Here is a 27,935-nt window from a genome sequence, read left to right as displayed (position 1 = left end):
TTTTAAAAAAAATGTATGTCGTAAACGGATCACTTGTGGACCCACACCAATACTTAACCCAAACACATTTAAACTAAACCTGAACTCACTAAAAAGGTAATTTTTTTAATTCCTAAGCATTTCTCATATTAAAATTCTTTGGTTGCTATTAGACAATGTCATAAAGTAGGAAAGGTAGGTTACCTATGCACAACACCTCATGAAGCCTTGACTTAACTTGGTCAAACCAATTACCCTATATATAGAACCAAAAATCCTCCATACTCTCTCAACCAAAACCTCAAATCTTCTTTCAAGTCAAACTACACTACACTAAAAAACACACGAAAATCCCACAAAAACCCAAATGGCACAACATCAAAAAACCAACACAATCTTTATGATCCTAGTGATCACAATGGCTGCCCTATATGGTGGCTCAATGGCTCAGTCTTCAGGGTGCACAAGTGCTCTAATTAGTTTGTCGCCATGCCTAAACTACATTTCGGGTAATACATCGACACCATCATCAGGATGTTGTACCCAACTTTCTAGTGTGGTCCAGTCACAACCAGAATGCTTGTGTCAAGTTCTAAATGGTGGTGGCTCGTCTTTGGGACTTAATATTAACCAAACTCAGGCTCTTGAGTTGCCTAAGGCTTGCAATGTTCAAACACCACCAACTAGCCGATGCAATGGTAATGTTCTAAACATTTAGTTACTATGTTTTTATCCAAATTATTTTCAGATTATAAAACATATGGATATATACTTTCATATTTATTTAATTAGAAATGATATGGAAAAGTTACCTCAAAGTCTAAAAGTCCACATATTAGTTGATTCAAAAATAATTTTTTTATACGGGCGGGTGGGTAACACAGTCAAACATGTAACTTTATGTATATAACGAAACGGTAGAATTCACCAGAAACACATGCTATCTAGAATAATACATTGGCGCAAGGTTCACACACATCCTAAGTTGACGTGGCAAATGATTGTGTTTTAAATACTTTGGTGCAAGATTCACAAACATCATGAGCCGATGTGGCACGGGATTTGACTTTTTGTGGACACTTGTCATCCTACTATCGGATTAGCTTTTTGTAAAAAGAAAATCCAATGGCTATTTTGTTAGATATTGTACGTCATGACTTTTCTGATTTTATTTTGTCAATGTCTCAAATATGCTTAGAAATAATATTATTTCAGTAATAATCTAATATAATGAATAATATTATACTTTCCCATATGAGTCGTTAAACATAACTGGATTAGTTGAGTCAAAACTGTCACCTCTAATTAAGAATTTATTTTTCATAAGTTTTCATTTTCAAAACCAACCAATTCAAATTTATGAACTTATTCATTGTTCTGTGTTTCAAAATTGTGTAGCTGCTTCTCCAACCGACTCTCCTTCAGGAACAACACCAACTTCTTCTCCAGGATCGCCATCGGCTAAAGGAAGTGAAACAAACACCGTGCCATCGACTGATAATGGTTCTTCAGATGCTACTTCAATAAGATTCACAGCCATTCCTATAATATTTTCCATATTTGTTGCCACGTATGCCATGGGGATCTAAGTTATTTACAACTATCTCGTGCAACATTACGTTATTGTTCATCATATTCACTCATTTTGCTTTGATTCTTATTGTTTTTGTTCTCTTGTTTTACTTTGTGAGTTTATTTGAGGGGCATTATATTCTATTTATGAAATTCTTTGTGGCCAGTATTTGTATTGTTTTGGATAAATATGATATTTTTTATACAATATTGTGTATTTCATGTGAGCATGCATATAGCCAGCATAGTTGATAACTGACATTCAAATATCATCTGTGTTGGAATTTGGAAATCAAGATGGCAATTGATAGATAAAACACATATTAACACAAAAACATTGAACCTTCAATTACAATTTGTTCAATACTCCGTATTTATACTACACAAATGACGATTATTTAACTAATCGTACCATAAGTACCTAATACCGTTACATATATATGTTAAACCCCTAAGTATTTACATTGACACTAAGACCCTTGTAAATTGTAATTTAGTTTAACCTTCAATAATTTGGATGCTTATTAGTTATTATTCAAGAAAAAAAAGGCTTGTGTTCATATATACTATGCGAGAAGAACATCTATAAACTTGCTGGTTATTGCGCTTTAAAGAGGATCATAATTAAGTTTAGGCTAAAAAGTATTTTGTTTGATTGTAAAATGTCCCCTATATATAGTTAATAGTTGCAAATTGCAATGTTGCGATTTCAAATAACATTGAAATAATCAAGAGTTATATAGAGAAAGAATAATTAAAGATAAAAGACATCGTTGTATGAAAAGTGAAAACTGACTTTATCGATCAATGTTGCCAGCTTCACTCACAATCTTACATATTTGTTTTTGGTTATCCGAGTGTCTTCCATCTTCCACCTAAGCATGCTTTCATGCTTTTGATCATAAACTAACTTCAAGTGGTAGCTCAAAGACACCATATATACTAACCATCCAAGAATTAAAATATGACATTTATTACCCTCAACATCTTATTAATAAGTCTAGCGATACTCCTTTCTTCAAAGACTAATATGATAGTGTTATAGGGCGAGTCAAAGTTTGGAGCGTCAAATTTGAATGGTTGAAATATCATTTTCGGGAAGCTCACTTGGCTATTGGGGACGGTTCCAAGCTTTGTTCAAAAACAAAAAAATAAAATTTAAAAGAAAATAACTAAATAATAATTGATAATTAATAAATTTTATAATTTTAAATAATAATATAATAAGACTACACTAAAGTAAAAGTTGTATTTTATTTTATTGGAGTAGTTAATAGTGTGTTTAATTCTCAACCACTCCAATAACCCAAAATAAACTATATATTTTGTTCGTTTCTTTAAAAAAAAGATCCGACCCGATTGTTGTCACCTTCCGAATATTGATTCATTCACACAGAAACACCAAAACATCCGATCTTGGTTGTCTGTGCATTTGAAGGAAGACAGTGAGAAGAAGATGAATATATTCAGATTGGCAGGTGACATGACACATTTAATGAGTATTCTAGTCTTACTTCTCAAAATTCACACCATCAAATCATGCGCTGGTACGTACGCTCCTCTTTACCCTATATATTATATATAATATGTCACACGTTACCTTTAATGATGCATGTCATGATAATGTGGAATTGGAAGGTTAAAAGGTTAAAGAAACATGCATGCAATGCAATTAATTAGTCAGATCTTATTCCTTTGATATAATCGATTTAGTGTTGCTTTAATCCTATTCATCACGTACGATATAAAACCCTAGTTTTAAATACTGAATGTTGTTGCGTCTGTTACAATTGATTCCAATTGTTATAGGCACAAAAGCAGTATTCAAAACTCGGGTTTTATATCGTGGCTCGTAGGAATAAACCAATAGTTAATCGATCGTAATAAAGAATTAAGATATATGACTTATTGTATATTTGTTTCACTATCTTGGTGAAATGAAGGTTAGGTTGTACTCATTATAACTTTAGTGACTTTTTATAGGTTGAATGCATTACTGTTTAAAATTTAAAGCCATAAGTTGGTGCAATTGTCTTTGATCTTTTGATTTTTGATACAAACTCAGGGATATCACTGAAAACTCAGGAGCTCTACGCGCTGGTGTTTGTGACTCGCTACTTGGATGTGTATACTAATTTTTATTCAATATACAACACCATCATGAAGGTCATCTTCCAAGGTAGCTCGTTCACTATTGTATGGTACATAAGACAACACAGCGTTGTTCGTAGATCCTATGATAAAGATCAAGACACCTTCCGCCATTATTTCCTTATGATTCCTTGTTTGCTTTTGGCCTTGCTCATTAATGACAAGTTTACATTCAGAGAGGTATAATAAACATATTGCTGTATATTCAAATATTATTACATATTCAAGTAGCGGTAAACGAGACAAGCTGCTCGTGAGCCACCTGAGATCAGTATGCTAAAAGCATGAAACAAGCCGAGCTTAAGCCTAGCCAGGCTTGGGCTCGGCTCATTATGCCCATTTGGGCCATTTCTTTTTTGGTTTTTATGATTTGCTAATATTATTTACAGGTGATGTGGACATTCTCTATATATCTTGAAGCAGTCGCGATACTTCCACAGCTGGTATTGCTACAAAGAACAAGTAATATCGATAACTTGACCGGCCAATATGTTTTTCTTCTTGGGTAATACATTTTAGTTTCTGTCTTATTTTCCCTATTTCGTATTTTTAATAAAAATATATTTAATAAATCAGCTAAATGTAATAACTAAAGGTGGCAAATTTCAACCCGTTTACTTATAAATTGTTCAATTCAGGCTATGTAATATCTTCAATGTATCAAATGTATAATAATAATATTGCAGTTACTAAATTTTATTGGTTTTTGCAGAGCATACCGAGCTTTATACATTTTGAACTGGATCTATCGTTACTACACAGAAGCGCATTTCGTCCATTGGATCAGTATGTCAAAAATATTAAATATGCTTTTGTGTAAAGAAATTCTAGTTTTCAAAAGACAAGTAAACAACTCATAAAATTTGCAATTCTTAAAAGATTAACTTAATTAATGTCTTTTTTCGGTTTTGTAGCTTGGATAGCGGGGTTAATCCAGACGATGTTATATGCCGATTTCTTCTATTACTACTTTACAAGGTAACTAATTATACTCAGTTTTAGTTTACTATTGATGATATCTTGTGTGGTGATGGTTAACCATGTACTTTTTTTGGTATACCATAATTGCAGCTGGAAGAACAATAAAAGGCTCCAATTACCACTTTGAGCTTGTTCTTTTCGACAGCGATCGGATGAGAGGTGTCTCATAGGGTTGTGCGGTGATTTCGATTCTTTTAGTATTTTTTTTAATGACCATGTGGTTTTCATATACTCCTTGAAAGTGGCGTTGGCGTTGTAATTTGTAACACCACCAACTGGACAGTATGAGTATGATCATGAGTGATTATATGATATTCCTCTTTTGTCGTCGTGCCATATCATATCTTCAATATGTATAAAGCAAGTACATCGCGTTAGAGATGCCATTAGAGCATCTATAACAGGAGGCCTAAAAACGCCAGCTCCGTCATAGCCAAAACGCCTCTCCTACATCCTTTCATTTCTTTGTGTTTTGAAACTTATATACTTATTAAATCATTGATATGATTTTTCATTCGTATTTGGTATGTGATTTACACAACTGGGCAATTGGCGAAAACAAAGTATATAATATGAGGCAAGAGCCGCAAAATGTGAAGATGTATATAGCATATGGCTCGAGCAACTTATATGTAGTCAAGCACTAGTGTTCAAAGAGTGCATTATCAACACGATATTTTGTGGGTGGTGTCGATGCGAAAAGACTCAAAATTTGGCAAATTCTTTAGTACATAACTATAGATACAATGGTTGTTCAAAAAGCTCGCGGCTCGCTCGATAAAAGCTTGAATAAAACTAGCTGGAAAAAATTGATTTGAAACAACCTGAATTGCGAGTTGCTTTGGCTTATTTTGTAACCGAGCCAAAATCGACCTAAGCTCGGCTCAGGTCATGGCTCGGCTCGTTGGCTCGATCTTAGACTCGTGTAACTTCAAAATTGAACACGAGCCTAGCTGAGCTGCCTCGTTTAATTTCAAGCTCGAGATCGAAACCACCCTGACTCGAATCGAGCTCGACTCGTGAACAGCCATTGTCAAAACTTCATCTTTCAAATTTTAAATTTATTGAAATAAACAAGGTAGTAATTACATCGAAACACAAGACAAGTGTGCAACAAGTTGTGCTGTTACCCCCTTTGAATTGCAAAACTCAACTCAATCTTTTAAAAGTTGTATCCGCTGATCTTACAGTCATAGCATTACTATGCATGAACCTAGGTGTGTGTGTGGTGCGGTTCGGTGCGGTTTTTGGCTAAAACCAAAACTTCGGTTTTTGGAGTTTTTGAATTCGGTTTCGGTTTTTCGAATTTCGTTTTGGTTTTTTCGGTTTTTGTCATTTGAGCTTGAAAAGTTTCAGTCGAAAAAAAATTTGAAAAAAAATAATTAATGTAGGTATAAATAATTTGTTAATTATAAAATAATAGACTATTATACATTTGATCAAAATATTAGAGTTACAAATTTATTAAATTCTTATAAATTACTTAATATAAAATATAAAAAAACAATAATTTAGGAATTGGGTTATGCTCGGTTTCTTCGATTGCTTTTACATGCAAAACCAAAACCGAATCGTTTGTGCAGTTTTTACAAAAACATAAAAACAAACCGTTGGTTTTTGTTTCGATTTGGATTTTTCGGGTTTTTTGGTTTCGGATTAATTTTTTCGGTTTCTTGCACACTTCCTGTTGAACTCGACTAACAACGTTTAGAAAAAAAAAATTAATTTCATTTGACAAAACAAAATCAAGTGAAGTTTGGGGAACATAACATAGCTTGGGGAAGAAACAACACCAAAACAGTCGGGTCGGGTCAACGGATACCATATAAATAAAAAAAAGCCCAACCAAACGAATCCCAATTACGTAACCACCGGATATCCATCCGTCCTAGATCACCGTCAATCGCCACCGTGGAACAATGGCCGGAGTATCACTCAAGTGCGGCGACTGCGGCGCCTTACTTAAATCGGTAGAAGAAGCACAAGAACACGCCGAACTCACCAAACACACTGACTTCTCTGAATCCACCGAAGCTGTTCTTAACCTAGTTTGCTCCACCTGTGGCAAACCTTGCCGATCCAAATCTGTAATTAGTTATTCATTATTATTTACTTATATCATCATTTAGTTAATTGATACATGTTTCAATTTTATTAATTTTGATGTTATTAATTAGGAGAGTGATTTGCACACCAAAAGGACTGGTCATACTGAATTTTCCGATAAGACGTCGGAGACTACGAAGCCGATTTCGCTTGAGGTTCCGAAGAGTAGTGATGATGTGGATATGGTGGATGCCACTACTGCTGCTGAACCTGAGGGTAATTCACTAATTGCTCTGTGCTATTCGAGCTTTTTTCTAAAGCTCGAGTGCTCGCCTATATGTTTATAATTATCTTTTTGTATTTTGAGAAATGTCTTAAATGAGCCTAGCTTTGAGCTAGTGTAGTACCTTGAACGAGCCAAAGATCGGCTTGAGCTCGGCTGTGCAGTGTGAAATTAATACATAGAACCTGAGGGTAATTGTTATTGATTGTATTTTGTGTTACACGGTAGTGGTGTAAACGAGCCAAGCTCAGCCCTGCTCTGCTCATTTTGACTTACGAGAGCTTGACCTTGGTCTGTTTCTAGCTCTTTTGCTATATCTCGAGCTCAGCTCGTTTATTATTCGTTAATTAGTTTATATGTGTTTTTAATTATTTTTAGTAAAAACCTTAAATGAGCCTAAGCTTGGCTCGAGCTCGTGTGGTACCTTAAACAAGCCAAAGCTCGGCTGTCCATGAAAAAATTAAAAATACACAAGGCTTGAGCTCGGGTTTGGTAACTAAATGAGCTTTATTTGAGGCCCGAACTCGAAAAAGCTCGGCTTGTTTGGAGCTGTTTATCGGTCCGATCTCGAGTAGCTCGCGAGCGGCTTGTTTCATTTGCACCCCTAGCTATCACTCAATTTTCTGAATTTTTTTGGGTTGGTGTTGAATCAATTCAGCTAGATTTTAAAATTAAGAGCTGGTTGATTACTTAATTGTTTAGATCTTGTTGTCTAGTGAAATAGTCCTATGATTTCCAATTGTGCAGGGATGTTCATGATATGGGATGAATAGATGTATGTTGTTTTTTTTCTTATTCAGAGTGTTTGATCTAACGTATGTGTATGTTGTAGAAATGGTTGTTCCTGATGTTGACGCCAAACTACTGGAGGAGCTCGAGGGAATGGGTTTTTCGAAAGAAAGGTCAACCCGGGCTCTTCATTTCTCTGGTAAGTGTGTATCTTGTTTGGATTTTGCATAGTATGGGTATTGCTTTTATATAACACTTTTGTTTGCAGGTAATTCGAGTCTTGAGGCTGCGGCTAATTGGATTGTTGAGCATGAGGATGATGCTGACATAGATCAAATGCCCTTGGTATTAAAATCTTCTTGTCTTCATACCTTACTCCACATGTGTGTTTATAAAGTTTTACTAGTAAATGTGTTCAATCCAAGAATTGATATATTAATATTTACTACATGCATTACTTATTAATGATTGTGCCCCAAAAGTGGTAGTGGATTCTTATGATTTTCTGGTATCAGTATTGATGAATTATGTAATTAATTATTGGTACTTCTTTCCATTATATGCAAAAAAATGACTTTTTTATATGTTAACTTTTAGGTGCCTGCCAAGAGTAAATCAGAGCCTCCCAAGCCTTCTCTTACTCCTGAAGAAAGAAAAGCAAAAGCGCAAGAACTAATGTATAATTTTTATTTTTGTGTAATTTACATTCTGCTAAGTAGTTGATAAAGTAATTAGCAAACTCAGTTTTTGACATAATGAGAAGTTGATCTATCTTTTTTTTCTTTTTATGTAACTACTCATGGTTTGATTCTTGTTATATTTAAGAGAACGGGCTCGCAAAAAGAAAGAAGAGGAAGAAAGGAGAATGGAAAGAGAAAGGGAGAAGGTAACCGCTTTGTTTATTTTAAAGATAAATAATAACAAAAGTCATATTATATTTATAAAATGCATAAACACTATTCGGAATGTAGCATTTTCTTTCAACTAAGTAGAATATATTTATATCTCAACTATTTGGATTCATTTAGTTATATCTGAACATAAATGTTGTTTATAAGTCTTACAGAGTATCTTCATTTTATGCTTTCACTGGATTGGAACAAGCAAACTTTAATATTATGTAAATTATTTATTATTAATGAAATTCCTAATTGTATAATAGCTAAGGGTTTACATTCAAATGTACCCATATTCATTACATAAGAGGTTGGCATGAAGTAGATATAGATATATTTGATCATATTCATATCTTTGAACTCTTGCAACTTAATTTATTTCTGCAATTTGCAAATACTCAATCAACATCATAATCATATATTCAAAATGCACGTAACATCAAAATGAACTTATTTTCAGGAGCGAATTCGAATTGGTAAAGAACTACTTGAAGCAAAGCGTATGGAGGAAGAAAATGAAAGAAAACGGTAACATAATTTATTTTCTCTTTTTAAAAGTAATTTTCTTTATAACTTTTATCTTAATTTTTTGTTTTTGGTATCTTGCAGTATTATAGCATTGCGCAAAGCAGAAAAAGAGGAGGAGAGAAGAGCTAGAGAAAAAATCAGACAAAAGTTGGAAGAAGATAAGGTCCTGAAAATGCTTATTTGACCTTCAAAATGCATTTTTTATTTATAATAATGATTTTTCTGATAACTAACTCTTACATTGCTTATAAAATGTTAAACTGATATTATCTATGTTGTACAGGCGGAAAGGAGGAGGAAGCTTGGATTACCTGCAGAGGATCCCAATGCTTCAAAACCACCTCCACCTGTAGTGGAAGAAAAGAAGGTACTGTCCTATCTAATCCCCTATAAAATATTGTTTTCATCGTACTCATTAAATCCCATAAAAATATTGTTTTGTTATGGATTATAAAGAATTTGATTGGTCTTTGTTACAGAGCTCATTGCCCATCAGGCCTGCTACCAAAGCAGAGCAAATGAGAGAATGTTTAAGATCTTTAAAGCAGAGTAATAAGGTAAACAAATCATCAGCTTTTAACATTATCTGCATATTTTCTTTCTTGTTATAGACCATAGTTTAAAGAGTCAAAACGAGTCTTTCTTAGTACGGGTCGGATTGGGTCGGGTTGACTTGATTTTTTGTTATTATTATTATTATTAATTAATTATTATTATATTTTTTTTGCAATAAATGATTCAGGATGATGAGGCAAAAGTGAAGACAGCATTCAACACCCTTCTGACTTATGTCAAGAATGCTGCAACTAAACCAGATGAGGAGAAATTTCGCAAGATCAGACTTAGCAATGCTGCCTTTCAGGTCAGAACTACTAGAATCTTCTAGAACCTTTATTGTTTACTTCAGTTTTTCATTTTGTGGGTCCATCCCAAATATATTTATAGATATCTATGTTTAGGGGTGTAAACAAGCTGAGCTGAGCTTGACTCGTTTAACTTAAAAGAGCTCGAGTTTGGCTCGTTTGAAGCTCTATGTGTAAACTTGAGCTTGGTTTATTTATTTTGTAATTATTTTTTATTTATATACTTGTATAATTATACATGCGTACATATATTTATATAACATAATATATTATTTATTTATATGACAATGATATGCAGAATAATTCTTTATATGTAATTAGATATCTATTATTTTAAATAAAAAACGTTTTTACAAAAAATAAGCTCTTTACGCTCTTGGTTCTAGTCAAGTTCGGTAGAGGAAGCTTGGACCCGAGCTCGCTTATAAACGAGCTCCAATTTAGGCTTGGGAGTTGGGATTGAGTTCATTCATGCTTGAATCTATTCGAGCTTTTAGCAAGGCGATTTCGAGCAGCTCATGTAAACTTTATCTGTGTTCACACCTTTGCTAACGTGTCATATCAGTTTGGGTTGAAACAGTCTAATGTTAGTAATGTACTACTAATTTCAAAAGGGTCCGAGATTGGTTGACCCGCAACAAATGCTTATAACATGGTTTTGGATTGTGCTCAAGTTTTCATTTTTATGGATCTAAACAGGATAGAGTTGGGAAATTGGAAGGTGGAATTAAGTTTCTTGAGCTTTGTGGATTTGAAAAGGTTGAAGGGGATGAGTTCTTGTTTTTGGCCCGAGACAAGATTGATAGAGCTGTGTTAAATACAGCCGGGACAGAGTTGAACAGTGCTATTAATAATCCTTTCTTTGGGGTTCTTTGATCTCATATATGATACCATGTTTTAGTCGTGCTTTTCTCCTTTGTCTTTACTTTTGTCCGTCGGGTCAAAGGTCAAATGTAGAGAGGCCCACAAGTGTGTACTGAAGATCCGTATTTCTTTTTTGTTATTGATTTTACAATTTGAGTTGGATGTATAAGAATAACTTGCGTTTGTATTAATCTTTGATGATAAACTGCTTTGTACTGTTATCATGTGATGAAGAGTAACAAAATTAGTGCATAACATAAAGTGAAGGCAAAATAATGTAATATAAGAGAACATAAAGATTAAACCAACACAATTGATACTTGGTGGTTCATGGTTTGTCTGATCCGTGTAAGACGAGTTCCCCACAAGCACCTTCTGCAGCCTCATAGGGTTTGTTCTTGGTTTGACTCTTTAGCGGTAAACCATTAGATATGCATAGCATTAAAGATTAATCAAACACAATTGGTGTTGATGGCTCATGGTTTGTATGATTCGTGTTGATGGGGTTCTATAACAAACCCTATGATGCATAATGTTGAAAATTAAAGTAGCGCAATCGGCACTTGTTGATGGCTTATGGTTTGTATAATCTGTGTGATTCGGATTTATACGGGTTGTTAGGGTGTTTCCTTGTTTAATTATTAACGTTTATCCACAAGTAGTGCATAATAAAGGGGAAATGCATTACGCCGTAACGAGGCTTCCACAACTACAAAAGTAGCATGTAAGTCTTTCATTGACAAAATAAAAATTGGATTTTAGTCCAATGTGAAAGGAAATCCACAAATATATAAAAGTGAAACATATATACTGATAGAAGTACCATAAATGCGATTTTTCAAAAATCCAATAAGTCAATAAGGTGTTTGGGTTTGACATAAGTGTTTTTCGTTTTAACTTTTTGGTATGGGTTAAAAAGTTGTATTTGAGAAGCCACAAATCATGGTTTTTGTTTCTGCTTTTGGCTTTTAGAATATCAAATTACAAATTTACCCATCATTCTCTCTTGCATTCATTACGCACCAACCTGTTTTTTATCCTTTTTGGTCATTTAACTTTTTTTTTGAAAAACAACTTATGGTTTTTCCTATAACAAAAACTAATCCAAAAACTTATAAAAAAAAGTCGTAAATCAATAACCACTTTTTTTTTAAGAAAACTAAACTTTTGGAGTTAAGCATTCCCAAACAACCTATCATTTCACTTAATCATAGCTTTAAAAAAGTTAATAGAGATCAATATCTAACAGTTGAATAAGAAAAATCAAATCGACCTTAGCTCAGTTGGTAGAGCGGAGGACTGTAGTAGTTAAAAGCAGCTAATCCTTAGGTCGCTGGTTCGAGGTCGGATATCTTTTTAACCAAAACTCTTTCTCTTTTATTATAATAAAAACATAAATATTTTTTACATATTCTTTACTTTTGTTTGCAGTAGTCGTTCTTGTATGTGAGAGATCACATTGGATCCATTATCATTATCATATCTTCTTTCAACACATCTCATATTATGGTATAAGTTAACCCTAGATCGATTTCATTTAACACTGCATTCTCGAATTGTTGTTGAATTTGATATAATAATAATAATAATATGTTGTATGATTTTGTAACTCTTATAGGCGAGCTCAGGGAGGTTGTATCTGGCTTGCATTCGGAACACTCTAGAGGCTGCCATGTGTTTGCAGGTACACTATTATTATATTACCATTTAAATCAACATTTTACATATTCATCATTTTGTGAGCAAACACCAAATGAGCACTCGACCACCTACATTCCTGTTCATGTTCATTCGTTAAGAAAACAAATTTGTCTGTGTTCGTTTATGTTTGTTTGTTAACTCAACTGTGTTAACAAATGGGAACATAGATGAACAAACGTAACTAAAAAGTTATTAAAGCTAGGCTAAATTGTAATGGGCCAGAAAAAATCAAATGAATGTATTAACGGACGAACTTAAACAAACGTAAAGTAATTAATATAAATGAATGCAAATTGCAAACGATGAACATATTTGAATGAGTGAATGTTAACGTTTCTCGAACATAAATGAACAAAGGTGACATGTGTTCAATGTTCATGTTCGCTCGTTTATTATATTAACGAACATACCGTCAAAAGGTTCATGAACGATTCACTGAACATCTGGTTCGTTTACAGGCCTATCGAGTCTGCATTCTAGAAGCTTATAACTAATACAAAATTACACATTATATATCCTAATTGTAATGTTTAATTGTTAGTTGTCAATTTAATGACAAATTGTTTGAATCTCTTGTAAAAAGAACCTAATGTAAGCTTGAAATTTCATTCAATAATATCATAATATCTTATCTTTTTATCTAATATTGTTATATTCCTTTGTGCAGAATTTTCCTTGTCAAGAAGTTGAAAGACATAACAAACCTGAAGTCGAGATGAAGTATGTAGCCTCTCTTTTGATGCTCATTTTATGTCACTTATGCACCGACTTGACACGTGTTAATGTTTTCTTTTCCATTTTCAGGACCAGCCCGGAACTCATACTCAACCCTGTAAGAACATATTGTTGATCATGATGATATAAATATTAAATACTGGTTTTTGTAGTTGATTGTTTAGATATTTTCTGTTTATCATCATTTTAATGTTGATGATTTCATTTCAGGTTGTGATTTGTCGAAATGAGGCTGAAAAATGTTTAATTGAAACATCTATTAATTCACTGCGCATAAGCCTCAAGGTAATCACACTAAATGTTTAATCCATCAAAATATTTTTAAAAAAAATTCATATTTACCCATTTCATCAAATGCAATATTTAATATGACCGTTATACCCTTTTGTTTCTCCTTACACACCATACTTTCATATCCTAATGCAAGTTTTTAAGAAAAGGGTATAAATGTTATAAACTTGAAAATGGGCATATTTGATATAATGATTTTATCGGGTAAATAAAAACTTATATGTATTGATTCTTCATTTTGGATTCATATATAGGTAAAGCAGGCAGATGAGGTTGAAAACATTTTAACCAAAAAGTTCCTTCGGTTTTTGTCCATGAGAGCGGAAGCTTTTCAAGTCTTAAGGAGAAAGCCAGTCCAGGTGTGTAACGCCTTATTATCTAAACGAGCTGATCCTATCTTCGTTTTAAACTTTCAAAAAGAACAATTAGTTTTATGAAATAACGTAGTTATAAAATCATAATGAGTTTTACTTGAAGGACATAAATGCTACCTTTTCGTTCAAGATTGATATATATATTTTTTTTGTTAGTTTATTAATAGATGGAGGTGATAAATGACAACTCCTTTTTTTGGTTTTCAGGGTTATGATATTAGTTTTCTTGTCACTAATTATCACTGTGAAGAGATGCAGAAGCATAAGCTTATTGATTTCATTGTCCAATTCATGGAAGTAAGATTTCAGTTTACTTTAAAACACATTTTTATAAACAAGTTGTGTTACATATACAAAAGATAGTTATTGAATATTATTATGGCATTTTGTAGGCTTTACTTATAATTGTTCCACTTACTTGATTTTCAGGATATTGATAAAGAGATAAGTGAACTGAGATTGTCTATGAACACAAGAGGCAGATTAGTTGCAACAGAGTTTCTGAAGCAATTCATCTGAAATTTTTACTGAACTTGATGCTTGTTTACAATGCATGCTCTATCCAGTGTTTTTTGTCGACTTATTTCGTTTAAGAGTGTCATTTTGGGAAAATAGCAACAATAAAATTACACTAATTTTTGTTTTGATTGTTACAAGATAATAATCCCCAAAATAATTGCTTATACGTTGTTAATTTGTTGTTAAATAAGTATATTATATGAAACAAAAAACAAATATGGGTTATATTATGGGGGTGTTTGGGATTCCTTATTTTACTTCCTTATAACTTTTCATTAAGTTAATAAGTTATAAAAGTGTAACTTATGGAACTTTTTCTCTCATAACATAAGCAATCCCAAATACCTTATTACTTTTCAAAAAGTTTATAAGTTATAAGTTTGTGAAAATAAGCAATCCCAAACACCCCCTATATATTAATTGTTTTATTGGATTTGAAGCAACAATCCGACCTTAGCTCAGTTGGTAGAGCGGAGGACTGTAGTGTTATCATAGCTATCCTTAGGTCGCTGGTTCGAATCCGGCAGGTCGGATATTATTTTTTTAAATTAATATTTTTTATACTTCTTAAAGCTAGTAAACATGTAATCAAGAGTTAATGTGAAGATTGATGCACTTCTATAACATTTTGATTTGCAAACTTGTCTGATTTACAAAATGTTATATACAGGAGTAACTGATTAAACATGTATACTTAGTTTAACACAACCGGTTAATATAACCGTTAAAGTTGATTTCATAGATAGAACTACGCTTCTATAATCTTCTATATGTGGCATACAATAAAGTAATTATACTTCCATCTCTGGGACAATCACATCCTTCTTGATGATGGAAATTTGGTAAGTTAAAGGATGTAGAATCAAGGGGCTCGCAGAGGCAGGCAGACGGGTAGATGGATGGTGAAGTTGATATGTGGTTTAAAAGAGAAACGTGAACTTAATTGGAAATTCAGGCTTATTGTCCGAGGGTATCATATTTGTCCAGCAAATGAATAATAATCGGTAAGAAGAAAGTTGGTGAATAACGCCATAACGGTGACTTGATTTTGGTAACATGTGTCAAGATTGAAATATTTTTTCTCAAACATAATCAACCCAACCCAAGCTTAAGTATTACATATAAATACAAGTAAAATTCTATATAATTTCAGGGTAGTTGAGAAGAAAATGAATCGCCAAAATTAGCAGAGATCCGGTTATCACATTAAAAACTCGCGCATTCGAATTGGCCTTTTGACTGCATTTGTGAAACCCTGCATTGACACCAAGATATCCATCTGGTCAAGCATGGCAACTAAAAACAAAAATATTAAAACTTTAAATAGTTAGCAACGGTTACCTCGTTAAACTTGAACAACACAGGACGTGAATCCCTCTCCAATGTTGCTGAAACTTTTTTCACAGGTTCGGTCATTTGAGAACCGCTGGCACTCAGTTTTCTAAACCTGGTTTCACAGATTGATTAAAATGACAATGACCCATAGTAAAAAAAGTTTTTGTTATTAAGTTTGTAAATGAGCCTAGCTAATCGAGTTTGGCTCACTAAAAGCTCGAAGCAAGCCGCGCTTTAGCTTAGTTAATGCACGAGCAACATGCTCAAGCTTTCACTTATCCAGCTCCACTAGCAAGCTTAATATTAATATATATAAAGTTATAAAAAAATTAACTAAATAATATATATTACATCATATATATAAATTATAACTATAATATATAAAAGAATTGTAAATGTATATAAATAATATAAACTATTAAAAATAAACAAGCCGAGCTCGAGCTTGGAATACTATTCACGAGCCAAGCTCAAGCTTGGAATACTATTCACGAGCCAAGCTCGAGCTTGGCTCTAGTTATGGGGCTCCTATCGAGTTGAGACTCGAGTAAAAATGCTAAAAAGGTGAAGAATCTCTAGATACGTTTTTACTAAACTGATTTTAAATACTTTGAATAAAAAAACTAAAAATAAAATTATTAATCAACAAAGCCCATCTTTAAAAGTTCGCTTAAAGTCGCTTAACCCCGGTCAATCCTCAAAAACTTAATAAGGTTTAAACTTTAAAAAGACACAAAACAAAAGGTTTACCTTTCAAAGAAGTTGAATCCAGATGGCTTCTTAGTAGTTTCTGAAGGTTTTGATATCTCACTGGATGACATGGCTCTTCTGCCAGACACTGTAGCAGAGACTGTAGTGTTAACAGTAGTACTAGACTTCTTTAAGTTGCTGATATTAGTTTTGGTGTTTTCTGGTACACGCTCAGGTTTGCTAGATTTCTCTTTCTCAGAATAATATGTACTTTCATTTCCGTCCTTTGATTTGTTGATGCTACTTTGCAGTATCTTTTGCTTTTCAACCTACAATTAGAATGTATATATTTATAACAACTAGTAAATAAGACCAAAAAATTTTAAAAAGTTGTACTTACCTCATGAGATAAAACCTGCTTCACGGCTTGGGCGAGAATGTAATAATTAGAAATGTGGCCCTGCATGGATTACTGTTAATTAAACATTATAAAAAATAATAACTAAAATATTGCTATGCAGAGTGAATGTGAACCTCAAAATTTACAAAGTCGGCAATCGGGGGATCAAATGAGAGAATTTGGATGTCGGTTGAGGCTTCATGTCTTAGTTTCCCGAGTAAGGGGTCAATTTTTTTATTCTTGTATGTTATGGCATAGGAAACCATGGTCTTCACCAGCTGAGCCATTTCATTTTTATCTTTTTCTGATAATAAATGTGAAGCCACCTGAAAAAGCAGCACAGGGGCTATCAACTATAACTTTTGAAAGGAGCAAGAGATCATGTCCAAACCAAAGCAACATTTATATGGTTCAAAACCTACTTTATGTTTAATATATATACACACACATACATATTAAGTATATAATTATGAAAAAAGATGGTGCATAATAGCAAAATTTCTTATAAATAGAAAAAAGTCTTTGTAAATGAGTGTAGATACAACTGTGTACATCCTCATAAACCAAATTTTCAAAATCATATAATACAATTCCTGAAATCATGTTTTAAAACATCCCATCTATAAATATGTAAGAAAAACAAGTGGAAAAAGGTATTTCAGACTTCAGTCAGGCAAAAACAGCTCAAGTATCAAAAATTGTTTGTTTTCATCTGTTAACCAAATCACTCCACCCATCCATTTTGTCACCTCTAGTAAACATTTTGCTACGATCCTACTTGGTTACTTTATTATTTTAAAGTCACTGTTCATAAAAAAAACGTTAAAGAGAAGTAAATTACCGGCCGTAATGTAGGTGGTGACAAAATATACAATAACGGGGAAACCAAGTCAGAGACAAATGATCTAGTAGATATGTGTCTTGAGATACATGGTGATATTTTGTTGTGCCATGTGTGCAATGCCTCCACTTTGTCAATGAGTGATGTTCTGTACCTGTATTTTGAGTAAAAAAAAAATTAAATGCAACCAGTCTTTCTTTCTAAGAAGCACAAAGCTCTAAATTAGTTTACATACCTATGAAAAGATTTTGGCCACTGAATATTAGGTTTTTCAACTTGAGATACCACGCTATGTATGGCAACAGCAATAGCAGGCTGATAAACTACAAAAAGATATTTTATCAGTTATTTAACTTCAACCTCAGCTCTGGAACTTATATATAAGCTTGTAAACAAACCAAACATTTAGTGAACAGTTCGTGAAGCATTCGGCAGAAAGTCCGTTTATTAAATAAACGAACGAACATGAAAACGTGTCTCATTCATTCATTTATGTCCATGAATGTTCGTTTACTTAAATTTGTCCATTTACGTTCATTAGTTTATGTTTTTTTATGGTCGCTCCGTTCATCTATGTTCATTTATGTTTGTTTGTTTACGTTCGTGAAACATTCATTTTACAATTAATGAACAAACATAAAAGAACACAAACCTGTTCTTTTTCTTAACGGACAAACATGAACAAGAAAACCCCGTGCGTTTACTAGTCCGTGTTCAGTTAAAGTTAAATGAACAAACACGGGCATTCTCTGTTCGTGTGTTCGGTTCATTTACAAGCCTACTTATAAACGCTTGAAACATAGAAATTAGAAACACAACTACCTAGAAGAGACATTTTTTGTGTACGCATTAAATATTGATGAAGTATATCAGAGACCTCAATATTGTGCAAACACTTGACCTGAATAATAAAAATTATTTAGGCAAATACATACTAACTGATCGTCTTAAGTTATGTACCTGTGATATAAATTAGAGTAAAACTTACAGTTTTTTCCATCACCGGATCATGATAATTTAGTTTCAGGATGTTCTCATGAATCCCATCTAAAATTAAATCATAGTTGCCACTGAAAAATCAAACAGTCAACACGTTAAACAACATAGGATTTCGTCAAATACATGTCAAATTGTCACCATTTTGGGATATTCGAACGTACCAATTAGAGATCAAAGTGTGCAGTGATGTAAACTCGTTAAACGAGCTTCTACATCCGTCAATAGACTTCCTTACCCCCTTTAGTTTTCTCTTCTGAAAAATCTTTATAATACAAAAAAAAAAGACAGGTCTCAACGCTGTGAGTGACGATGTCAATAACTAACAGATATATGATAATAAGAGAGAACCACTGAAAACTGTATCACACCTCTTTCCATATATCAAAAACACTTTTTGATGTATCCTTCCTGCCAATCACTTGAGAGCTGATGTCCAACTACAAAGCAAACAAAACAGTATTTTAAACAGATGAGAAGTGTCCAAAAGAGCAATTTTATTTTATGTATAATACAGAAAAATAAGATCAAGGCAACATACCACATTCAACATTTCCTTCTTTTTGTTGAGAAACTGAAGAGTATTCAAGCATGCCCGTATGTCACATTCTAAGAACAAAAAAGTTGTTTATTGATTTTTTTAGATGAAGCTCCTTCACGTTGATAATAATATATTATAACCAAGAGGTGTAATAATAGATTTATATAAAATTTACATTTAACAAGATGTAACGAAAGAGCAAATAACTTACCTGTGTATTCAGCCAGTGCAGTAAGTGCAATAGAACTAGTCCGCATTCCTTCTTTGTTGCATATATATTTTAGCCTAAATATGTGGTTATAAACCTATGTTAGGTGTGTGTAAGTAAATACCAAAAAAGGTTATGAAAATGCACTTAATTATAAGTACACATAATTTAACATATTAGTCAACTATATGCTTTGACTGGCTTTTTTTACCCATTTCATGTTTAACTATATAAATTTGTTCAAGTATAGGATATCTGTATCATTCATGATATCTTTTAAACATAATTGCAACATGAATCAATGAAACGTTACCTAGTAATAAAGTAAAAAACATCACCTGTTCACAATGCGATTTACTGTTGGCTGAACAAATACATGAACCCTGAAAATGTAGAAATTTAATGCCAGTTTAAACTGCCTCAAACGTTCCATACTTGCAATGTACTAAGACTGTCAAAATAATAACAGATATTGCAAAAGTAGATAGTTTACATGTAACCAGATTTGCTAAGCCATAAAACAAAAATACAAAAACAGTGCAACTACAGAGTCCTAAACAATTAAGGTTCTTACTTTGCCACATTACGCAACGGTCTTAGAGCAGGTGCATATAGATCATTGCAAATGCAAATCACCTATGAACAAACCATAAGTATCAAATAAACAAACAATGCCAAATTATAAAATATTTAGTTTCAGTTAAATGGTCTTACAGGTCTTAGAAGTGATGTGTCCTTTTTCTTCTTTTTTGAAGATGTTTTTCCCGATTGTTCTGATTGATTAATATTTTCTGTCGCGGTGTCAGACTTCTTATCAGCAGAGACCTGCATTGATAATAGTGAGACGTTATTACCTAAAATCATACCTTCATCAGTTGTATTTGTCTAACCAGATGATACTACTTACGTGAAAAACTGAACAAAAAATATTTATATATTTAACCTTCATACAGGTAATATACACAGCAATGTTTCGACAGAATATTATTTTATATTAATAAGACAGCTAAAGTTTTGTGTTAATATTTGTATGTATAGTCAGTGCATCATATAACTTCTTTATGCAGCAATTAGTAGGGTGTATAGATATATATAAAATACATAGCTGCATACAAAATTTTAAGCATACTAACAAGTGATAGGTACATATCCAACTCACACATAGAATGTTTAACCATTGCAACCTATAAAACATCCAAAAGTATGTTTTTCTGCCTTGTACTGGGGCATAAGTGCATAACAATTAACAAACATAAAAAATCATAATCGTTATTTAAAACAATATTGATTGTTATGGACATCTATTGTTAATAAATTATGTATCTTAAGTCAAGAAAAAGCAAAGTTTACCATTTTCAAAATTACATCCACTGCACCTTTTCCATCACCAAGAGCTCCATCAATTTCATCAATTACCTACAAAAGGTCATATCAAACATTATACCCGTAAAAAGAAACTGTACTGTGTATGCTAAACGGAACTTACCAAACACTTTGGCCTTGAATCAGCCATGACAGAGTTCATCTGAACTACATCAAGAATTTTGCTTTCAATTGTTGAGGATGACCTGTCATCGCTGGCGTTAATCTGCAGAGCAATAGACATGATAAGTATACCTGTCGAACATAACATGATTCCCAGCAAATTGCATTATATAAATCTTCATTTTTTCAGTATACGAATCAAGATTTGCTCAGGCTACATAGGTGCAAGTGCAGACTAATGAATTTGTCAACAAAACATCTATGTCATATCAATGATCAAACTCACAATTTGAAGCAACAAGTTTAACTTGACTGGCACAAAAGACTAATATAGATGTCAGCAACATAGACTAGCTTAAATAACATCCAAAATACCATTGTATAGGCTGAACAAAAAAAAAGATTATTTCAAGATATACTAGAGTATGTCAACAGAACAGATGTGCAGTCTCCCGCTCAGCACCTTAACCTATATCCAGTATTATATGTATCCCAACGTTGCTATAGGCTGATTTACATGGCTCAAATTTCAAAGACCGAAGCTATACTTTCTAACACTATCATGTTTCAAAGTCTAATCCCAGTATCCCACTTGAAATAAACAAAATCTAAGTATATTATTCTATGTGCACACCAGATGGTTTAGCTTATATCAAAATAAATTAAACCAGATAATCATGAAACTCTAACTGTGTATAAGCATGTGGGTAAAAAAAAGACAAATGACAACCTCCACCACACGGTATCCACAGTGTCTGGCGGCCACATGTGCAAGTGTTGTTTTCCCAAGCCCTGGCGCGCCACATAGTAGAAGGATCTGCATAGGTTACACACAGTTCACATGTAGATTTACAAAAACCAAAAATATTAATATTGTGGAGCGAGAAAACACATATTAACTTCACAATAAAAAGAAAGAAAATTATTCGACACAAATGGTTGGATGATAATAGTGAACACTAGAAACAGCATCAAACAGGTTCTGAAGGTTACCTTCTGTTCTGGTGGGCCAGAATCCTTGGTCTTCTTGTTATGAAGTTCTTGAATAGTATGAGAATCATATTTTTCTTTGTGAAAGTGATTATGGTCTCCAAAAGTTTTACCATTAGATACAAATTCGCTGTTCCTCCCAAAAGAATTCTTGCTAAAAACTCTTTTATGTTGAGAAACAGAGGAATGTCTTTTTAAAGCAGACAAAACGTCATCTGTTGTACTCTTGACTTCAGTGCCATAAACAGAAGAATCCCATTGTTTCAACCACATAAGCACCTGCAAATTACAAAAATAATAAGAACCGACAGCTTTAAGTTGATAATAAGTAAAAAAATCATGTCATATGTACATCTCTGTTCGTGTGCTCGTCACTGAGAAGCTCCACAAAAGAATTTGGAGAATATTTATCAACCCACAGTTGTTCAGTCACCACTGGTGTTTGCAGATGATCTGCACCAATCTGACTAGAGGCACTCGCTTCCAAAGCCTACACACCACAGTAACAAAGGTAATGTAAATAGTTATTAACGCTTGTATTCCATACATTAAAATGCCAGACTTTAATTACAAATTATGTATCTTAAAACAGGAATCAATAAAAAAAACAGTCCTAATCTCAAAAACACAAAACACTAAAAACTCCACTACAAATTAATAATGGTGTTATTAACTGCAAGAAACAAAGATAACATCTGGAACGCAATCCTGAACAGCTTTAAAATGGTAACTACCCATTTAGAAGATCATGACCCCAACCATATGAAAATAACTTATCTTAAAGATTATTAATAAGTAAAATAAACGATGTCAACTAGACAAAGCTGTCTATGATGATTAAATACCTCAAAATTCCTAAGCTTACAAAAGTCTTGAATGCCTTTTCATGGTAATAGTGAATAACAGACACTAAAGTTGATACAAGACATTTCTTAAACCATTAGCTCTACCCTTTTTAACAGCTAACAAATAATAATAAATTCGCAAGTCCTATCCGTCCTTCATTCATTGCACAACTAGTGTTAGGTTATCCTGAAGTCAAAACGCCATTTTCTTATTCAGTATTATCCTATCCATCTATCATCATATAGGTTGGGCAGAGAGGTAAATCAAAGTTAAAGTAACACCTACTGTGTTCATATGTAACAGTGAACAGTAACTTTAATTTGACATTTTAGTGACCAAGTGATCATGAAACATACAGCAAGCATACCTTCTGCAACTCAGCTTGTTCCACCTTCTGCATTAGAACACTTATAGGTTCCAGCATAAGACCTACACAGTTAATCCAAACCATCATAATTAAGTACAAGTTACACCTTACTTATACCACTATTAATAATCAACAACATAATTCAAATATTCTACTACTCAATTAATAGTTTTCGAATTCAAATTAGACTAAAGGCTAGCAAGTAAACCTTTGGATATCCCTTTGACTTCCAACTTTTTCACCTTATCATCCTCCTCCTCCACCTTAACTAACTTAGCGTAAACCCTATCGCCATCCGGTGCCGTCACCGGCATAAAATCCCCTTCGATATCATTCGCAAACCGCGAAATAAACTTCTCCTTCTCCTCCTCCTCCTCCTCTTCAACAACCACCTCCGCTTCTTTCGCAGGCGGCGGCGAATACCGCATCCAATCATCCTCACCTTCAATCACACTAGAATCAACTTTACACCGCTTATCCTCCACCGATACCTCAACATTACCAGAATCAAGTAAGCTAGGGTTTAACAACCGCTTCTTCTTCGGCTGCAATATCTCGATTTCAGATTCAATTCTATGATCATTTGGAATATGATCATTTGGAATTGACAAATTAGGTTTAATAATAACAGGTTCCGATTGGCGGTGTCCGTACACTTCTTCTTCTTCAGGTAGTGGTGGTTCGAGATCTTCGTCAATGTAGTCGTCGTGTAGATCCAAGTCGGCTTCGAGCCATCCGATATCTTCCGAGTCCATTTCCATCTCCGATCCAAGCTCTGCGTAGGTGTGTCTGCGTTTGTATGTCACAGAGGTTGATGAGTGATAAACGTGTTGGCGGGAAGAATAAAAAGAGGCGGGAAAGGGTGAACTTCTGATATTATTACGCCACGCGGTACGGACCACGTGCGAACGTTTAGGTGTGTGTTTGTTTTTTAAAAGATGATATACTCGATCTCTAACACCCCTTTTGTATAAAACAATAGGTTAGGAATTTTTTTAAAAACAAAAAAGACTATTACAAAATAAGGTTGGATGATGTGCGTCATTATTCAGGTACTTTTATTTTTTATTCTTTGTATTTTCTTAGTCTCTAAAGGTTGCATTGTAACCATTATGTGACCATTGTATGTTTGGGACTATCAACAAATTATTTTGATCGAGATAGTTTTTTTATACCTATTGATAGGGGATGGTGTAATTGTCGGTACCGAACGACCACGTCATTCATCAATTCGATTCTAGTTCTACATCGTTTAATGTAACGGCGGAGCTTTTGAAACTTCACTCTAAAATACTTTAATGACATCCAAAACGTCTCACAATGAAACGACACGTAACACGTCTATTCTTATAGAATTCATTTTAACGTCTTCCCCTTTAAATATGTTTCCAAATCTATTGAAGTGAACTTCAAGGACATATAGAAGACATGTTTTTTTCAGAAAAAGAGTTAACTAAGTTATTTTTACTATCATAGAGTGATGTTTTATTAATTATAGTTTTTATAGTACTTTATTACATTTTTTAAACGTTCAACGAATCCTTCAAATAAATTACTAGTTAAATTCATCACATCGGGTTACACTTGCATTTCGATTCGAGGAAAAACCCTTACCTAAGGTCAACGGTCGTGAACACTCGCCCGAATGCACGACAATACGATTAGATCAAACCCGTTCATTTCAAGGATCCAATAAGTGAACGATACATACTCACTTAGTCTCTCATCGTCACATAAAATACAAGTATCTCTCTTATTACTAATCCACCAGTAGCTTATCGGAAGTAATATTACATCTACATCTATTTTAAATCTTAATATTAAAAAAAAAAAAGACAAGATGACATAATGCATACGTCAGAAATTTGAATAACCCGCTAAAAAGATTTAACTAATTTTGTGTGTCACAAACAACCCGGCAAAAACGATTACCATCAAAACTCATCACAGAATCTCACCCTTCCTTTATTCATTCATTCATTCATTCTTTCCAACAAATTATCTATCTCTTCAAGCTTTCAAAACCGAATTCAAATTCACATCACAATATCAAAAGGCAGGCACGAAACTGAATTTGCGAATGCGCGATCAGCCACAATAAACGGGCTGATCAGAGTTTGAACATTCGGTTAAAAGAAAAAGGGTTTTGGAAATGGGGCATAAGGAAAAACCTTTAATCTACAGCTTCGTGGCACGAGGGACGGTGATCCTGGCCGAGTATACCGAGTTCAAGGGGAATTTTACGACCGTCGCAGCACAATGCCTTCAAAAACTTCCTGAAAACAATAATCGCTTTTCGTATAATTGCGATGGACATACCTTCAATTACCTCATGGATAATGGATATAGTGAGTTGTTGTTTTTCTTGCTTTTACAACATTACGAGCCAAACGTGTTCGTTTGAAATTGGCTCGTTATGTAAACGAGTCGTTAATTAACCCGCCTTGTAATATTTTAAGCTAAGCTCTTTTAATAGGCCCGGCTTGGCTCGTGAATAACCCTAGGTAGATCGTCAGAGGAATTATTATTATTAATTTTATTTTTCAAAATCATTTGTATTAAAATAATAAAGGTTATTTATGAATATAATATATATCACATATGAATAATTGCATATTCCAAAATTACAAAAAAATTAGGAAGGGTAAACGATGGGTTTCGAGTTTCAAACTGTGAGCCGAACCGTTAATAGCTAGACCACCAAAACCTAGCAAAATGAACCGCTTTAAACCTTAAACCTGACCGATTTAGATGATTTGGTCGGATTCAACCCTTTGTGGACACTCAGTCATTTTGTAATTATAATTAAATCAGATATAGCCTGTTAAGAATGCTATGATGACCCGTTACCAATCGGCTAATGATGCATTTTACTTGGAGGATATAATATATGAGTTGATTAAAACTTTGGTATTTATTAGATTGGACAAAATGCTTATTTAGATTATTTTTTTTTGTTAATCGAAAGATAATAACCTTAAGATGTGTTCGTTCGTTTGTACTTACTTCATCTCAATCTGTTGGCTGGTGCAGCATACTGTATTGTTGCAGTGGAGTCTGCTGGTAAGACACTTCCCATGGCGTTCTTGGACCGTGTCAAGGACGAGTTTAATAAGAAATATGGAGGAGGCAAAGCTTCAACTGCTGCTGCCAAGAGCCTCAGCAAATCATTCGGGTACTAAATACCCTTTATTTATTTACTTTTTTATTAATTTTTGTATAAATTTTTTAAGGGTTAACTGACACATGGGTGGATTTTAGGCCGAAAATGAAGGAGCAGATGAAATGGTGTATTGCTCATCCTGAGGAGATTGACAAGATTGCTAAGGTCAAAGCACAGGTTTCTGAAGTCAAGGGAGTTATGATGGACAACATTGAGAAGGTAATATTATTAAAGAAAAATATTAATCTTTAACTGTTTTAAGTTCGACTTGCAAAACGGTTTGGTCACGTGGTAACATGTAAAAATGGGTTGTTGTAGAAGAAGGTATCAATTTGGTTCGGGTTAAACTGGTTCCGACCAAAATAGACTCAAACTAAAACAAGTTTTTTTAGAAAAAAGAAAAATTAAGAGTGACACATTTGAAATTGAGTCATGATTGTCAGTGTACATATACTTTTACTTTTTAAAACAACTTAAAATTTTGCTTTTATCTTATACGCGACTGATGTTCATACTGTTCACTACAAAACATGATGTGTGCAGGTTCTTGATCGTGGAGAAAAGATTGAACTATTGGTCGATAAAACTGACAATCTTCGCAACCAGGTTTGTCATTTTTGTAGCGCAAATGCTTTTAAGTTTTAACGATGAATACAGTTGATTCATTGGATTCATATTTATAATTTATAAAAGATTCAATGATTGGTTTCTTGTTTTAGGCAAGTGATTTCAAGAAACAAGGAACCAAGATGAAAAGGAAGATGTGGATTCAGAACATGAAGATCAAACTGATCGTTGCAGGGATCGTCCTTATATTAATTCTGATGGTGGTTTTCTCAATCTGCGGTAACATAAGGTGCTTTTGAAGGTCACCAAATACTTCCTTTTCTACGGGGCTTAATCAGAAGTGTGTAATGTGTTCTACATTGGCTACTTTTGTTTTCTATATTCTCCTGCTTGTCTTTTAGGAGGTAGGAGATTTGTAATATTTTTTGCATTTTAAATGCTTGATGTACATGTTGTAATTTCATAATGAAACTTATTAAACTAAATACCAAATAATATTAAGAGCAGTTGTGCAATCTGTGTTTGTGTAAACCGTTGGTCTAAACATGTCATTTCTGAAAATATGGACCAAAACCACGATATGATCATACCACATGGACCATCGGCGTAATTTATTCTATGCCGCATTTGTAGGTGCTTGAAATGTCGAGCATTTTGTGTGCTCTAAGTTTCGCAAAATGAGCTTATAAGAGATACCCATGTGGCATAATAGTCGAACTCTAAACTGATCACAGATAGAACTTCGTCGAAAGTTGAATACTAAAAACGTCCGAAAAGAGGTATCAAACTCTTCAAATAAGCTATACAATAATGATACCATATTGTATTATGAAGTTTGGGCATGGGTTCATTCATCAGTTGCGATCCAATTAAGGTTTGAGCTCGATTAAAATTCTTTTAAGCTTGGTTTATAAATAATCTTAAAACCAAAGTGAACATAAAACTTCATGAGTGTTTACTAGTAGGCTATTATTTGGTTTAAGATTCATGAGTT

At 33.5% G+C, this 27,935-nt stretch overlaps 6 protein-coding genes and 1 non-coding gene across 7 annotated transcripts; 6 read left to right on the top strand and 1 right to left on the bottom strand.

Annotated features, from left to right (window-relative positions):
* The first annotated feature begins 169 nt into the window (after positions 1 to 169).
* On the top strand, positions 170 to 1,656 carry LOC143552161 (non-specific lipid transfer protein GPI-anchored 5-like). Its single transcript, XM_077042447.1, has 2 exons — positions 170 to 677; positions 1,378 to 1,656. The coding sequence occupies exons 1-2, from the start codon at positions 347 to 349 to the stop codon at positions 1,566 to 1,568; spliced, it is 522 nt and encodes a 173-aa protein (XP_076898562.1). The 5' UTR covers positions 170 to 346; the 3' UTR covers positions 1,569 to 1,656.
* Positions 1,657 to 3,006: 1,350 nt separating this feature from the next.
* Positions 3,007 to 4,927, top strand: LOC143552138 (ER lumen protein-retaining receptor-like). The gene is made up of 4 exons (XM_077042427.1): positions 3,007 to 3,098; positions 3,617 to 3,882; positions 4,092 to 4,207; positions 4,415 to 4,927. Exons 1-4 carry the CDS (start codon positions 3,008 to 3,010, stop codon positions 4,560 to 4,562), a joined length of 621 nt encoding a protein of 206 aa, XP_076898542.1. The 5' UTR covers position 3,007; the 3' UTR covers positions 4,563 to 4,927.
* Positions 4,928 to 6,498: 1,571 nt separating this feature from the next.
* On the top strand, positions 6,499 to 11,054 carry LOC143552159 (uncharacterized). The gene is made up of 12 exons (XM_077042443.1): positions 6,499 to 6,770; positions 6,861 to 7,005; positions 7,845 to 7,940; positions 8,010 to 8,086; positions 8,339 to 8,418; positions 8,567 to 8,627; positions 9,098 to 9,165; positions 9,247 to 9,328; positions 9,449 to 9,532; positions 9,645 to 9,722; positions 9,908 to 10,027; positions 10,728 to 11,054. The coding sequence occupies exons 1-12, from the start codon at positions 6,603 to 6,605 to the stop codon at positions 10,902 to 10,904; spliced, it is 1,236 nt and encodes a 411-aa protein (XP_076898558.1). The 5' UTR covers positions 6,499 to 6,602; the 3' UTR covers positions 10,905 to 11,054.
* Positions 11,055 to 12,321: 1,267 nt separating this feature from the next.
* On the top strand, positions 12,322 to 14,595 carry LOC143552136 (actin-related protein 2/3 complex subunit 4-like). The gene is made up of 8 exons (XM_077042426.1): positions 12,322 to 12,401; positions 12,511 to 12,576; positions 13,261 to 13,313; positions 13,398 to 13,425; positions 13,539 to 13,613; positions 13,874 to 13,978; positions 14,201 to 14,290; positions 14,423 to 14,595. Exons 1-8 carry the CDS (start codon positions 12,399 to 12,401, stop codon positions 14,510 to 14,512), a joined length of 510 nt encoding a protein of 169 aa, XP_076898541.1. The 5' UTR covers positions 12,322 to 12,398; the 3' UTR covers positions 14,513 to 14,595.
* Positions 14,596 to 14,959: 364 nt separating this feature from the next.
* TRNAY-GUA (transfer RNA tyrosine (anticodon GUA)) lies at positions 14,960 to 15,045 on the top strand. The gene is given in 2 exon segments: positions 14,960 to 14,996; positions 15,010 to 15,045. It is a non-coding gene; the product is annotated as a tRNA-Tyr (tRNA).
* Positions 15,046 to 15,555: 510 nt separating this feature from the next.
* On the bottom strand, positions 15,556 to 24,041 carry LOC143552157 (uncharacterized). Its single transcript, XM_077042442.1, has 23 exons — positions 23,420 to 24,041; positions 23,212 to 23,273; positions 22,351 to 22,488; positions 22,002 to 22,277; positions 21,739 to 21,825; positions 21,010 to 21,111; positions 20,874 to 20,939; positions 20,238 to 20,348; positions 20,098 to 20,159; positions 19,862 to 19,906; positions 19,527 to 19,600; positions 19,316 to 19,383; positions 19,146 to 19,214; positions 18,939 to 19,039; positions 18,767 to 18,848; positions 18,601 to 18,679; positions 18,014 to 18,101; positions 17,779 to 17,932; positions 17,072 to 17,263; positions 16,938 to 16,997; positions 16,598 to 16,866; positions 15,854 to 15,959; positions 15,556 to 15,767 (listed from the first exon to the last, which is right to left on the bottom strand). The coding sequence occupies exons 1-23, from the start codon at positions 23,970 to 23,972 to the stop codon at positions 15,714 to 15,716; spliced, it is 2,898 nt and encodes a 965-aa protein (XP_076898557.1). The 5' UTR covers positions 23,973 to 24,041; the 3' UTR covers positions 15,556 to 15,713.
* A 999-nt stretch (positions 24,042 to 25,040) lies between these two features.
* Positions 25,041 to 27,451, top strand: LOC143552135 (putative vesicle-associated membrane protein 726). The gene is made up of 5 exons (XM_077042425.1): positions 25,041 to 25,559; positions 26,245 to 26,386; positions 26,473 to 26,593; positions 26,918 to 26,980; positions 27,094 to 27,451. The coding sequence occupies exons 1-5, from the start codon at positions 25,364 to 25,366 to the stop codon at positions 27,238 to 27,240; spliced, it is 669 nt and encodes a 222-aa protein (XP_076898540.1). The 5' UTR covers positions 25,041 to 25,363; the 3' UTR covers positions 27,241 to 27,451.
* Positions 27,452 to 27,935: the final 484 nt, after the last annotated feature.

The sequence above is a fragment of the Bidens hawaiensis genome, unplaced genomic scaffold (assembly GCF_021521415.1).
Source record: "Bidens hawaiensis isolate Kalapana, Puna unplaced genomic scaffold, B.hawaiensis_p1.1 tig00016783_1, whole genome shotgun sequence".
Lineage (NCBI taxonomy): Eukaryota > Viridiplantae > Streptophyta > Magnoliopsida > Asterales > Asteraceae > Bidens > Bidens hawaiensis.
The sequence above is the reverse complement of the archived record's forward strand: the minus strand, read 5'-3'. Positions and strand labels throughout refer to the sequence as shown.